Below are 14,476 nucleotides of genomic sequence, written 5' to 3'. Positions count from 1 at the left end.
CGCACGGAATGCACGTCGGGGAGCGCTAGAGCGCAGACGCCGGCAGCCGTACCCGTCGGGAAACGTGTGCATCGTGCGATTTTATGTCCCCAGAAGCGTTACATCGTAATGCATGGAAACGCACACCTGTAGTGTGAATGGTAACATGAAAGTCTATGGACTTTCATGTTGCCATGTAAATCGTACACTATGTGCGTTGCGTCAAAACTTACAGCGCAGCACATAGTGTGAATGAGCCCTTAGCACTTGAGAAGTAGGACATAATGCATTACATGCAACACATTACACTCTACACATCAAAAGTCTTCTGCAAGTTATTCTGATTACTGTTTGTTTAGTTAATATTCCCCCATGTGATTGCTTGGATGTTATAGAGCACCTGTACACCACTTAAGGCTCATACACACATTAGACCATAGTCTTTGGAAAATGAAAGATCTTAGACCAATTTTACCCCCTTCCATGTAGTATGAGAGCCATACCTACACAGTCTTTTCTATGGAGCTGAACTCCCCATCAGACAGAAATCTTTGCAAGATGCTGCACACAAAGATGCTGTAGACATTCAAAAGATCTGTTCCTGCAAAAGATCTGTTCCTGCAAAAGATCCGTTCCTGCAAAATGCATTCATAGTCTATGAGATCTGCAGATCATCATACACATCTTGTTTAACAGGCATTCATCATCTGCAGGGGCGTCTCTAGCCATTTTGTCACTCCAGGCGAGAAAACCTGTGGCGCCCCCCCCCCTCCCCCCGTGTGGTGCCCCCCTGATGAAAATAATCGCAATGCAGCACTGTTTCACCATAAGATAAATGTAATGCGTCAATCTTTCACCATAAAATAATGATAACGCAGCAATGATTCACTATAAAATAATCATAACGCAGCAATGATTCACCATAAAATAATCATAACGCAGCAATGATTCACCATAAAATAATCATAACGCAGCAATGATTCACCATAAAATAATCATAACGCAGCAATGATTCACCATAAAATAATTATAACGCAGCAATGATTCACCATAAAATAATTATAACGCAGCAATGATTCACCATAAAATAATTATAACGCAGCAATGATTCACCATAAAATAATCGTAATGTGGCCAGCGTTCCCCATAAAATAATCGTAATGCGGTAGCATTCCCCATAAAATAATCGTAATGCGGTAGCATTCCCCATAAAATAATCGTAATGCGGTAGCATTCCCCATAAAATAATCGTAATGTGGCCAGCGTTCCCCAGGAAATAATCGTAATGTGGCCAGCGTTCCACTAGGAAATAATCGTAATGTGGCCAGCGTTCACCAGGAAATAACCGCATGTGGGCAGCATTCACCAGGAAATAATCATATGTGGCCAGCGTTCCCCAGGAAATAATCGTAATGTGGCCAGCGTTCACCAGGAAATAATTGTATGTGGCCAGCGTTCACCAGGAAAGAATCGTAATGTGGCCAGCGTTCACCAGAAAATAATCGTAATGTGGCCAGCTTTCCCCAGGAAAGAATCGTAATGTGGCCAGCATTCACCAGGAAATAATCGTATGTGGCAGCGTTCCCCAGGAAATAATCGTATGTGCCAGCGTTCACCAGGAAATAATCGTAATGTGGCCAGCATTCACCAGGAAATATTCGTATGTGGCAGCGTTCCCCAGGAAATAATCGTATGTGGCCAGCATTCACCAGGAAATAATCGTAATGTGGCCAGCGTTCACCAGGAAATAATCGTAATGTGGCCAGCGTTCACCAGGAAATAATCGTATGTGGCAGCGTTCCCCAGGAAATAATCAGATGTGGTCAGCGTTCACCGGGGAAATAATCGTATGTGGCCAGCGTTCACCAGGAAATAATCGTATGTGGCAGCGTTCCCCAGGAAATAATTGTATGTGGCAGCTTTCCCCAGGAAATAATCGTATGTGGCCAGCATTCACCCGGGAAATAATCGTAATGTGGCCAGCATTCACCAAGAAATAATCGTAATGTGGCCAGCGTTCACCGGGAAATAATCGTATGTGGCAGCGTTCCCCAGGAAATAATCGTATGTGGCCAGCATTCACCCGGGAAATAATCGTAATGTGGCCAGCATTCACCAGGAAATATTCGCAATGTGGCCAGCGTTCACCAGGAAATATTCGCAATGTGGCCAGCGTTCACCAGGAAATATTCGCAATGTGGCAGTGTTCCCCAGGAAATAATCGTATGTGGCCAGCATTCACCCGGGAAATAATCGTAATGTGGCCAGCATATGCAGCCTAGAGGAGCCACTGCCTGCCAAGTGTTGTGGGCGGTGGTGGGGGGGGGGACTCAGGGCCAACCAGGGGGGCATATAAGAAATTGTCAAGAGCAGAGGGCACTCACTGTGAGGTGTCGCCTCTGCAGATAGTGTGTTTGCACAGTGTAGCGCAGCCGGCGGTGGCACTGGTCCTGGTGCACCGTCACACACACTCGCATACTCTCGGTCACACGATGCGTTCCAGAGTATGTGACAGGCGGGGGGCGGAGTTAGGGGCGGTGCCACACGTATAAACAAACTAGCGTGCGGCCGCTCGCTCTGCTGGAGAGGAAGAGGGGGCGGACCAGTAGGCGGCGGCACCGCACGTAAAAGCTGACTAGCGTGCGGCTGCTCGCCCTGGAAGAGGGAGGGGGCGGATCAGTAGGTGGGACAGGCTGAGCTGCCTGTCACAGCCGGCTGCGCGACCTGATAATTAAAAAAAATAAAATAACACACACAATGCGGCGAGAGAGCGCCCACGGCCACACACGGCGCTCTAGGCCAAAATTTATTGTTGCCTAGTGACAGCGACGCCACTGATCATCTGCAGATCAGATCCACCAGGATGGATTTTCAGATCTGCAGATGATTGTCTGATCTGCAGATTAATGTCAGTTAAACAAGGTGTGTATGATGATCTGCAGATCTCATAGACTATGAATGCAATTTGCAGGAACGGATCTTTGGCAGGAACAGATCTTTTGCAGATACTGATCTTTTGTGTCTGTACAGCATCTGTGTGTGCAGCATCTTGCAAAGATTTCTGTCTGATGGGGAGTTCAGCTCCATAGAATAGACTGTGTAGGTATGGCTCTCATACTACATGAAGGGTGGTAAGATTGGTCTGTGATCTTTCAGTTTCCAAAGACTATAGTCTGATGTGTGTATGAGCCTTTACATAGGTGTAAAACTTGGAAATGAGACTGGTGGCCACAGGAACCCAGTCATCATTTTCCATGGCCATCAAATCTTGGTCTAAGTAGAAAACTTTTCACGCTTTACAAAGGCAAATTTGTGCGGTACTTGGCATAAATATAATGAAAACCTAATTAACACCCTAGAAGAGAAAAGTATTTTAGAGTTATCAGCCACTTAAGCTACGTACACACATGCGACAACGATCGTTCGTTGTGAACGGCGAACAAACTTTTAATTGATGAAAGAACGACCTAAGTAAAGTTAGTTTTTAAAAGTGTGTAGCGATCTGATCGTTAGAACGAACGTTATTTTACAGAAAGCAACTATTGCGCTTGCGCATAAAAATGAAAAGTGAAATGCGCATGTCAAGCCTAGTACGAACGACCGTTTCCAACGATGTACTACTTTTGCAATGCAAACGATCGTCGTTGGAAAAAATCCGCCAAGCTAGATCGTTTATTTTTAATGATCTAGCTTGTCCGTCGTTTTGTTTTTAAACGATCGTCGTTTGAAACGATCGGGGAACGATCGTTTCAAACGACTATAGTCACGTGTGTACGCACCTTTAGTCTGTTGACTTGCTCTTGTAACATTAAACTGCAGACACGCTAGACTGAACTTAGCCGAGGAAGTAACTTGGGGACATCTCGGCCAAGATTCTTGCTTGTGTAAAGGTGCTCCCCGAGGTTACTTATAGGCATAGCAGATCTTTAAGTTACAACATAGGCTAAGCACATAGGCCTCAATTCACTAGGCTTTATCAAACGTTTGATAATTTACCTCTTTGGTAAATTTTTAATTCATTAAAGTGTTATAGATTTATTGAACGTTTTATTGATAAAACATTTGATAAATATATAACACATTAATTAATTCAAAATTAGATTTTACCAATGAGGTAAAATATCAAAACGTTTGATAAAGTGTTTGATAAAGCTTAGTCAATTGAGGCCATTGTTTTCCTCCTTACCCCGCCTGCTGAAAGCTGCTTTATTACACACTGTGCAGTCATCCCCTCCCCTCCCCATACAAACTGAATTAGTCACTTGGTTGTAGTGGAGAGATTCATTTGTATGAGCTCATGCATGGAACTTTTACCCTAGGGATTATGTCCCAATCTATATGGGCAGCAGTCATTGCTCACATGTGCATAGCTTAAAGGGAACCTTAACTGAACGGGGGGTATAGAGTTTTACTTACCTGGGGCTATTACCAGCCCCCTGCAGCAGTCCTGTGCCCTCGGCGCCGCTCTGGAATCCTCTGGTCCCCCACTGTCACTTAGTTTCGTTTTTGAGGACTCACCAGTCGCCGGCCGCCATGCGTATTATTGGACGCATTCACCAATGCAATTAGCGCTATTGCGGACCGCAACGCGTACAAAAATACGCGTTGCCGCATATCTACGCGTGCGGAATGCGGCAACGCGTATTTTTGTACGCGTTGCGGTCCGCAATAGCGCTAATTGCATTGGTGAATGCGTCCAATAATACGCATGGCGGCCGGCGACTGGTGAGTCGTCAAAAACGAAACTAAGTGACAGCGGGGGACCAGAGGATTCCAGAGTGGCGCCGAGGGCACAGGACTGCTGCAGGGGGCTGGCAATAGCCCCAGGTAAGTAAAACTCTATACCCCCCGTTCAGTTAAGGTTCCCTTTAATGACTTGTTAATCGTATTACTCAGTCAAAAGATAAAAAGGCTCCAATGCAATTCACTTTTTCTCATGAGTTTTCTCCAAGGGGATATTTTCACACATTTTCAATAAAAGCCCTTTAAGCCACCAGCAAGCAAGAAAACACTCAAAATAATTTTAATAGTACTTTGCAACTGAAGATGTACCAACAAGCAAGTGAAAAGTGTTGAAAAGTTATTTTAAAGGGAAGGTGATCATTTTTTCCTAGGAGAAAACTTAGGAGAAAAGGTGAATTGAATAAGGGCCCCAGTTTCTCATCACTTCTTCGTTTGTAGAAAGAATCCATCAGTCCATTCAGGGATGAAAATAGGCTGTAGCTGTTACCAGTTTTAACATTCTGTGTATACAGTTTGTTTTATTTGAATACATGTTTAAGGAGAAAAGTGTTCCTTATAGTGTCTTTATTATTTTTTTACTTTTTCTTTCTGAGTCAGTGGGAATTTGCATGTTAAGAGGGTTTTTTTTGTTTTTTGTTTTTTTTTTTACTCATTTCTTATATTGTAAGCTCAAAAGGGCATGACTCCCTCCAATATTGTTTCTAGAAATGGCTTTGTATTGTAGAACACTTTGGGCTGTCATACTTCTATAATGTTATGCCTTTTTTGCCGTGTGGAAATTACTGTATATTGTGCAGTGCTATGGAAGATGAAAATGCTATAAAAATCAGTAATGATGATAATCTGCAGATATCAGGGAAAGTGACAGATGCATCTTGTGATTAACGGTTTGCTTTGACCAGGGTTTAGGATTTGGTAATGTCATAGCAATATAGGTACATCAACCAATATGCTATTTATTGTGTGCAGTATTTTCTTATCATTTTTATGTAACTTTTTATTCTTTTTCTATGCAGGTATCTGGAGCTAGAAAGTAGTGGCCATCGAAATGAAGTCAGATTGCACTACCGCACAGGGAGTCATCGATCCCAGACTGAAGTTTTTCCCTACATTCTGGCAGATGACAAATGGCATAGATTTTCCTTGGCAATCAGTGCATCCCATCTGGTTCTACATGTGGATTGCAATAAGTAAGGGACAAGTATACACTATCCTTACAAAGAACTTTAATGTATACCTGTAAGCTGCATAGAGAAAACAAGCAGGGGGGGGCAGTTAACAGGGTGACCATCCAACAGAACCAATACATAAGAAGCCAGCTTATCAATTGCTGGGGAGTTGTTGACAAGCATGACTAATGGGAATAGTCCCCAGGGAATGATCCTTGTTTTGTGGTTTTATAAAATGTTCTTATTGCCTTCAGCATGTGGAGAATAACTGGCTCAGTGTAACTGATTTAACATGTATTCTGTTCAACAGAATTTATGAAAGAATTGTTGAGAAACCATTCATGGATATTCCATCTGGTACAACATTGTGGGTTGGACAAAGAAACAATGCACATGGCTACTTTAAGGTAGGCTAATTTATACATTGTTTGATTTACTAAATAACCCAAGAGCTCTGAAAGAGCATTTTCCAGAAAGGTGACTAAATTATACATGACAGCCAATGAAGCTCTTTGTTTCATTTTATGATCTGCACTAGAAAAATGATAGCCAGCAATCATTACTGAGTGTTAGCAACACCGACCTTCTCCGTCCAAATACTTTCTTATATATTCTATACCAAAAATATTCAAAGTTGACTTTAAAGTGAACCCGAGGGGAAAATAAACTGATGATATAAACAATTGTATTTATCCTCCTACTCCTAAAAATGAGCCTTTGTGATATCCCATGGTTTTATTTTATATTTGAACATTTACAAAGTCGAATTTATGTTTTGTTGCCTCTGCTCAGTGGCAGCCTATTAAGTGTCACAAAGTAAAAATACAACTATTGACCTTTTACTATCTCCTTCTGCTTTCAGAAGTTGTATTCTGCTAGGAAAACTTTTATGGCTGTAAATTTCTTATCCGTGATGTTTACTATATTCCCCACAAGCTACCGACAAGACAGAAGCTGTCACTTCATGTCTAAAAAAATAACTTTCAAACAGCAAAATAAAGCAAGTAAAACAGCCTGTTATTAATATGCTTTGCACTGTACATACACATGTTTATCTCCATCTGTCACATGCCGCCTCGGGTACACTTTAAGGCTGTTTAACTATATACATCGCAAAGATTTTTAAATAAGTCTCTAATGCACAGTTAATTACCTCATGATTGCTGAATGTGCCTTGTTGGGGGCCTCATGATTGCTGAATTTGTCTTGTTGGGGGCCTTATGATTGCTGAATTTGTCTTGTTGGGGGTCACATGATTGCGGACTGCGAGACTATGGAAAAGCTGAATCCTCATCATGAGACAATAGCATTAAACCTTTTTTAGCTTTTTAGCTAACTGAAAATAAAACTGTGAGGTTCTAAAAAAAAAATACATTTTTCAGGAGTAGGATGGATGAAATTGTTTATCTACAGAGTTTATTTTCAACTTGGATTCTCCATAATGTTCATGTATGAGTTAAAACGTTTGTATGTAGTCTAAATTGGTTCAAAAGGTTCGCCACCACTGTACTAATTTAATGTCCCACATTGCTAAGTTCATGTAAATTTGTCTCCACTCGTGGCCACACCCACATTCTGGTCCATGGCCACACCCATTTTTCGGCCGGCGCGCTATGCGTGCCGCTCTACTCGCAACGGAACCCCCATGGTTTTTGGCGCGGCGGGGGGGGGGGGGGGGTTGCGGCTTTAGCAAGAACCTTCGGCCCTCCACCATGGGGTCTGGGGCCCTCCATGCCTGTGAAGTTGGACAGCACTGATCTATTACATAGCCGCCGGCTATATTTCATGCAATTAACCAACTTCTAATACATTTGGCTGCAGCGAGATGGCCGTAAAATACATTGTAACTTTGTGTCATCATTTCATTTCTTACATTGGCCGCTGCGCTGCCGCCACTTCGCACATTGGCCGGCAAGAACCCGAAGTGGCTGGCCAGAACGCGAAGTGGCCACACTTCGGGTTCTGGCCGTAACATATACAAGGCAATCCATGGCTATCCTTTCAGGCACTTGATTGCTACAAATCAGTATTCCAAATAGTGTTCAAAGGACTGGAAGCACCAGATCAGCATGCTTTTGTGTATGATGGCTTTTCCATCAAGTCTTTTGTTCCAAGTAACGTCTTGCTGAATCTACGTGCATAGGATGGGACATGTGCACATTGGTATTTAATGGCACACGTGACAGCGGAACCAATATTTCCGGTTTTAAATCACTCCTGATAATAGGACAATATGTTATTTTTCATTGGAATTTTTATTAATCTCAAGTGAATATGGACTCATATGCACTAGGCCGTCAGCCTACATATTGATTAACCGGGAAGAGTAAACCTTCACAGTAAAAAAAAACACTTTTTTTTTAATGAACTTATCAATCATACCAACAGAAAAGTACAAATTTGGGAGTTCTTTGTAAACTATATAGAACACTATTGCTATGGTTGCAAGAAAGACCAATCTGAATAATTTCGTATGTTTAAAAAGTCATGTCTAGCTGTACAGTTCAAAGCTGATTTATAAAAACACCCCTCCCCCCACCCAATAATATGCAAGGAGACTTGTTTGGAACTAAAATATATCATTGATCAGAAATGTAGATTCCTTTCAAGTCCAGGGCTTGGTTTATGGCCCATGCAAGTGTTTGTGCTACAGTGATCCATTATAGAGAGCTGCAATTGTGTATCATGCTCATCTGATACTTAATTTCAGGTTCCACAACCCTCTAAAATACATTTTTACTACATAATAAAAATATCAGCAATGAAATTAGCTGAAACCCGATTTTGTAAAGGTATCACTGCTGGTGACCATTCTTTTTTGCTATAGGTGTGTGCTTTATCCAGGCAATGTAGAATTTCATTATACACAATATTTTATTACTCAGAATGTGGCCTGTTTGTATCCTAATATATTACCCCAGGGAAAGGCAAACAGAAATGAAGTGTTTCATCTCTGAGGTATGTAGCACAATGGAGAAAATGTGATCTCCTATTCATGCATTAATGTCAGTCCTCTCTGTGTCCCAGTTGACATGCTTTACATGTCAAATGTTGAGCATGCCAATAAATGCCTTATTGTTTCTCTGTAAGATGGACAGTGTTCGACTACATGCCTTGTGCCACAGGTGGTATTGTTCAGGCACACAGATTATTTTTTTTATTAATCTTTTTTGTTGTTGTTGCTCTTCAGATGAATATGGAGTAATGTAGATTACTTGTTGGTCTTCAACTATCAGTGAAATCTCACTCTTGAAAACCATGCACCAAACCATACATGGTTTCAAAATAATGTGTGCATTGTATAGTATGGATAAAACTATTTGCTTACATACATTTTTTTATTAGTGTTGGGCGAACAGTGTTCGCCACTGTTCGGGTTCTGCAGAACATCACCCTGTTCGGGTGATGTTCGAGTTCGGCCGAACACCTGACGGTGCTCGGCCAAACCGTTCGGCCACATGGCCGAACTAAGAGCGCATGGCCGAACGTTCCCCGAACGTTCGGCTAGCGCTGTGATTGGCCGAACGGGTCACGTGGTTCGGACCCGAACGCGCTCTGATTGGCCGAACGGTCACGTGGTTCGGGTAAATAAATACCCGAACCACGTCATATCTCCGCCATTTGTCTGTGGGTTTAGCTTTGGGTAGGCAGGCAGGGTAGTTCGCGCTCCAGCCACGCTAGCCAGGGTCCCCCCCAGTCATTGTGTGTCGCAGCTGGGAACAGTAGTACACCGCTCGCTCAGCCACACTATATATAGCATTGTTTACTGCCACTGTGTACCTCGCTCAGCCACACTATATAGCATTCTGTGTACTGTTCTGTGTCTGCTGGGAACAGTAGTACACCGCTCGTTCAGCCACACTATATAGCATTCTGTGTACTGTTCTGTGTCTGCTGGGAACAGTAGTACACCGCTCGTTCAGCCACACTATATAGCATTCTGTGTACTGTTCTGTGTCTGCTGGGAATAGTGGTACACCGCTCGTTCAGCCACACTATATAGCATTCTGTGTACTGTTCTGTGTCTGCTGGGAACAGTAGTACACCGCTCGTTCAGCCACACTATATAGCATTCTGTGTACTGTTCTGTGTCTGCTGGGAACAGTAGTACACCGCTCGTTCAGCCACACTATATAGCATTCTGTGTACTGTTCTGTGTCTGCTGGGAATAGTGGTACACCGCTCACCCGCCACTGTATAGCATTGTGCTCTGTGTCGCTGCTGGGAATAGTGGTACACCGCTCACCCGTCACTGTATAGCATTGTGCTCTGTGTCGCTGCTGGGAATAGTGGTACTGTATAGCATTTCTGTACTGCCACTGTACTGCTGCCAGTCAGCGTGTACTGTAAGGATAAGTGAAATGAGGAAGAAATCCGGTGAAAGAGGGAGGGGCAAGGGAAGAGGTGTTTCCCCTGACGGTTCACGTACAGGCCACAGGGGAGCACCCAAGAAAACCCACTCAATACCGCCCATGTTGTCCAGGACAACAACCCTCACAAATCCAAAAGAACAGGACCAGATAATTACTTGGATGACCTCTCAAGCGTCCAGCAGTGGGTTAAGCAGCACCAGCACATCACGCACGAGGTCCGAGTCCTCAGCCAGTTACAAGGAGCCAGTGGGCACAAAGCTGACACAACCGGCAGCGACACCACGCACACAACTGCCAGATAACCAGTCCGATGAATTACCTCAGGACACAATGGGGTATTCGCAGGAGCTATTCCCAGCCCAACAAACTTCCACCTTTCAAAGGTCAATGGAGGAACAGCCAGAAATGTTGTGCCTGGATTCACAACCGTTAACTGTGGGAAATGCACCGCGCACTGAAATACAAGGCGAGTCCGAAGAGGACTCGGAAACCCAAATCCCAGAGCAATTTGGGCAGGAGGGGTTGCAATTGCAGGAGGTCGGCCGACAAGATCTGGAAGACGACGTTGGAGTGTGCTGCGCAGAGGTTGTTGTGGGGAGCTCTACTCCACGGCGGCGGCCCACAATGACATATGACGAGTTTGAGGAGATGGAAGAGGAGGGTATGGACAATGTGGACAGAGACCCAGATTTTGTTTGTGAACGAGAACATCGCCGTCGTAGCAGCAGCACAGATGAGAGGTCATTGGGCAGGAGGGGTTGCAATTGCAGGAGGTCGGCCGACAAGATCTGGAAGACGACGTTGGAGTGTGCTGCGCAGAGGTTGTTGTGGGGAGCTCTGCTGCACGAGCTCGCCTTGTGCCACAAGGTAGGCGGCGCGCAATTTCAGGCACCACAAGCGTGGAAGTTCAAGTGAGAGGCAAAAGAGGAGCAAACAGAAATCGCCAGCAAGGAGGCAGGTGCTCCAAAGTCTGGGCTTTCTTTGAAGACTGCACTGAGGATGTTACCATGGCGATTTGCAAGGTGTGCAAGACCCGCCTGAGCAGGGGGAAAAGTATTAACAACCTCTCCACCACCAGCATGAGCCGTCACATGCTATCCAAACATCCCACTCTTTGGGCAAACGCGTCAGGACAGGGTACCAGAAACAACACTGCCTCCCTTGGGTTCACCAGACCCGCCTCAGCAGCAGCAGTAGCCCAGCCATTGCGTGGTTCACAACATTCACAAACATCAGACGACGCTGACACTGTCACTTTCCGGAGTAGTGCTCTTGAGGTCTCCCAGTGTTCATCAAACACAACAACCAACAGCCCTTCCGTGTGCAGCGCTACGGTTCAGTTGTCTGTGTCGGAGATGTTTGAGCGCAAGAGGAAATTGCCAGCAAATGACCCCCGGGCCGTGGCAGTAACAGCCAGCATAGCCAAGCTTCTGGCCTGCGAAATGCTGCCATATCGATTGGTGGAGACAAACAGCTTCAAGGGCATGATGTCAGTGGCCATCCCACGTTACGTGGTTCCCAGCCGCTACCACTTTGCACGCTCTGCAGTGCCTGAGTTGCATGAGCACGTGGTCAGCAAAATAACCCGAAGCTTGAAGAATGCCGTTGCCTGCAAGGTTCACCTCACCACTGACACCTGGACGAGTGCGTTCGGCCAGGGTCGATACATCTCCCTTACCGCGCACTGGATGAACCTTGTGGAGCCTGGCAGCGATTCCTCACCTGCTACGGCACGGGTGTTGCCCACGCCACAAACAGCTGCACCGCCGTCCCTCACACTGGATAACAGCAGCACCTACCTCTCTGACTCCTTCTCCTCCAACGCATCTCAAAGCTGTACCTCATCCGGAAACGCTAACCCAGCAGCAGTAGGATCGTGGAAGTAGTGCAGCACAGCTGTTGGCATGCGTCAGCAAGCGTTGCTGAAGCTAATCTGCCTTGGGGATAAGCAGCACACAGGGGAGGAAATTTGGAAGGGAATAAAGGAACAGACGGATTTGTGGCTGGCACCGCTGGACCTGAAACCGGGCATGGTTGTGTGTGATAATGGGAGTAATCTCATTCGCGCTTTAAGGTTGGCTAAGCTGACACACATCCCTTGCCTGGCGCACGTGATGAACCTAGTAGTTCAGCGGTTCCTGAGGACATACCCAGGCGTGGCCGATCTTCTGTTGAAGGTGCGTCGAGTGGCCAAACATTGTAGAACTTCCAGTACTGCTTCGGGGGCACTCGCCAAGATGCAGGAGCGCTTCAATCTCCCCCACCATCGCTTGCTGTGTGATGTCCCTACGCGCTGGAATTCTACGCTGCACATGCTAGCCCGCTTTTGCGAGCAGAAGAGTGCAGTGGTCCAGTACATGACGGCGCAGTACCGAGGCGCATCCGGCCAGCTGCCAAGCTTCTGTGGATCCGATTGGGCCAACATGTTGGACCTCTGCCAAGTCCTCCAAAATTTTGAGCAATCCACGTTGCTTGTGAGCAGTGACAACTCTTCAGTCAGCATTACCATACCACTGCTGTGTTTACTGAAGAGGTCGATGTTAAAAATCAAGGAAACAGCTGTCATGATGCAACTGGGGGAATCTGAAGGAGAAAACGATCAGCGTGATGGTACCAACATCAGGCCATCCGCCTCAGGGAACGCTGGCCCCAGCAGCTATGACGAAGAAGAGGAGGAGGAACAGCTGGAGTTGGAGCAGGAGTTTCATGCCACCACTGACGAGGGCCAGAGCGGTGCACGTTGGACTTCCACAATTCAACGCGAATGGTCAGCAGAAGCAGACCAGGAGGAAGGTGACGACTATGATGCATCACAACAACTATCACAACGCTCACAAGAGGATGATGAGGATTCTGGTGGGACTCTGGCACACATGGCTCAATTCATGCTAGACTGCATTGAACGTGACCCACGCATTGTGCGCATTCTGGACAACACCAATTACTGGGTTTATACCCTTCTGGATCCACGGTACAAACACAATGTTCCAAAACTGCTTGAAGAAAGAGTCAGACAGGTCAAAATGGAAGAATACCAGCAGGCCCTTGTGGAGACTTTAGAGAGGAGATTGACATCCTCCCCCTCCTCTAGCCAGTTGTAAGCAGACAGACTGACTTCCGCAAACCCAGGACGACCAGGAGGGCAGCAAACAACGCAAGCCGCAGCTAGTACCCAAAAGGGAATGGTATCGGCAGTGTCCTTGGAGTGGGAAAATTTTCTGACACCCATGCAGCAGCAGCCCACTGAACAGCAAGCGTGCAGATCCACCTCCAACACCGATCGCCTGGAGAAGATGGTCAAGGACTACATGTCAGATGACGTAGCTGTGTCTAACAATCCATCTGCACCCTTCAACTATTGGGTATCGAAGCTAGACACCTGGCACGAACTGGCAATGTACGCAATAGAGGTGCTGGCTTGCCCGGCAGCGAGCGTTATGTCGGAACGCTGTTTCAGTGCTGCCGGAGGCATCGTCACAGATCGGCGTATCCGCCTCTCCACAGAAAATGCAGACCGTCTGACTCAAATTAAAATGAATCAATCCTGGATTGGAAACGACTACGCAACACTCCAGGACCCCAACCAAGTAACATGACCAATGAACATCTGGGATGGTTTAGCGTTTCCGGTCCCTGTTTATTGAACCTCTCATCTGTATTACACTTATGACTGCATGGCGGCAAAAAGCATTGCTATATCCGCACGCTTTTTGTCCTCATGCAAGGCCTGTGTTGTTGTGTCTCAAAAAGCTTGGCCTTCTCCTCCTGCGCCTGCTCCTGTTCCATCACGTCTGCTGCTGCTGGGTTAGCATTTCCAGTCCCTGTTTATTGAACCTCTCATCTGTATTACATTTATGACTGCATGGCGGCAAAAAGCATTGCTATATCCGCACGCTTTTTGTCCTCATGCAAGGCCTGGGTTGCGTCTCAAAAAGCGTGGCCTTCTCCTCCTGCGCCTCCTCCTGTTCCATCATGTGTGCTGCTGCTGGGTTAGCGTTTCCAGTCTCTGTTTATTGAACCTCTCATCTGTATTACATTTATGACTGCATGGCGGCAAAAAGCATTGCTATATCCGCACGCTTTTTGTCCTCATGCAAGGCCTGGGTTGTTGTGTCTCAAAGCGTGGCCTTCTCCTCCTGCGCCTCCTCCTGTTCCATCACGTGTGCTCTGTGCTGCTGCTGGGTTAGCGTTACCGGTCCCTGTTTATGGAAC

General features: G+C 45.8%; 1 protein-coding gene across 1 annotated transcript in view; it reads left to right on the top strand.

The window, feature by feature from the left end:
* LOC137562309 (protein kinase C-binding protein NELL2-like) overlaps positions 1 to 14,476 on the top strand; it is a 256,518-nt gene that overhangs the window by 45,002 nt on the left and 197,040 nt on the right. The window contains exons 3-4 of the mRNA XM_068273644.1: positions 5,739 to 5,912; positions 6,202 to 6,298. Of these exons, the coding sequence (XP_068129745.1) occupies positions 5,739 to 5,912; positions 6,202 to 6,298 (271 nt within the window). The remainder of the gene's footprint in view (positions 1 to 5,738; positions 5,913 to 6,201; positions 6,299 to 14,476) is intronic.

This window comes from Hyperolius riggenbachi, chromosome 3 (genome assembly GCF_040937935.1).
Source record: "Hyperolius riggenbachi isolate aHypRig1 chromosome 3, aHypRig1.pri, whole genome shotgun sequence".
NCBI lineage: Eukaryota > Metazoa > Chordata > Amphibia > Anura > Hyperoliidae > Hyperolius > Hyperolius riggenbachi.
The sequence above is the reverse complement of the archived record's forward strand: the minus strand, read 5'-3'. Positions and strand labels throughout refer to the sequence as shown.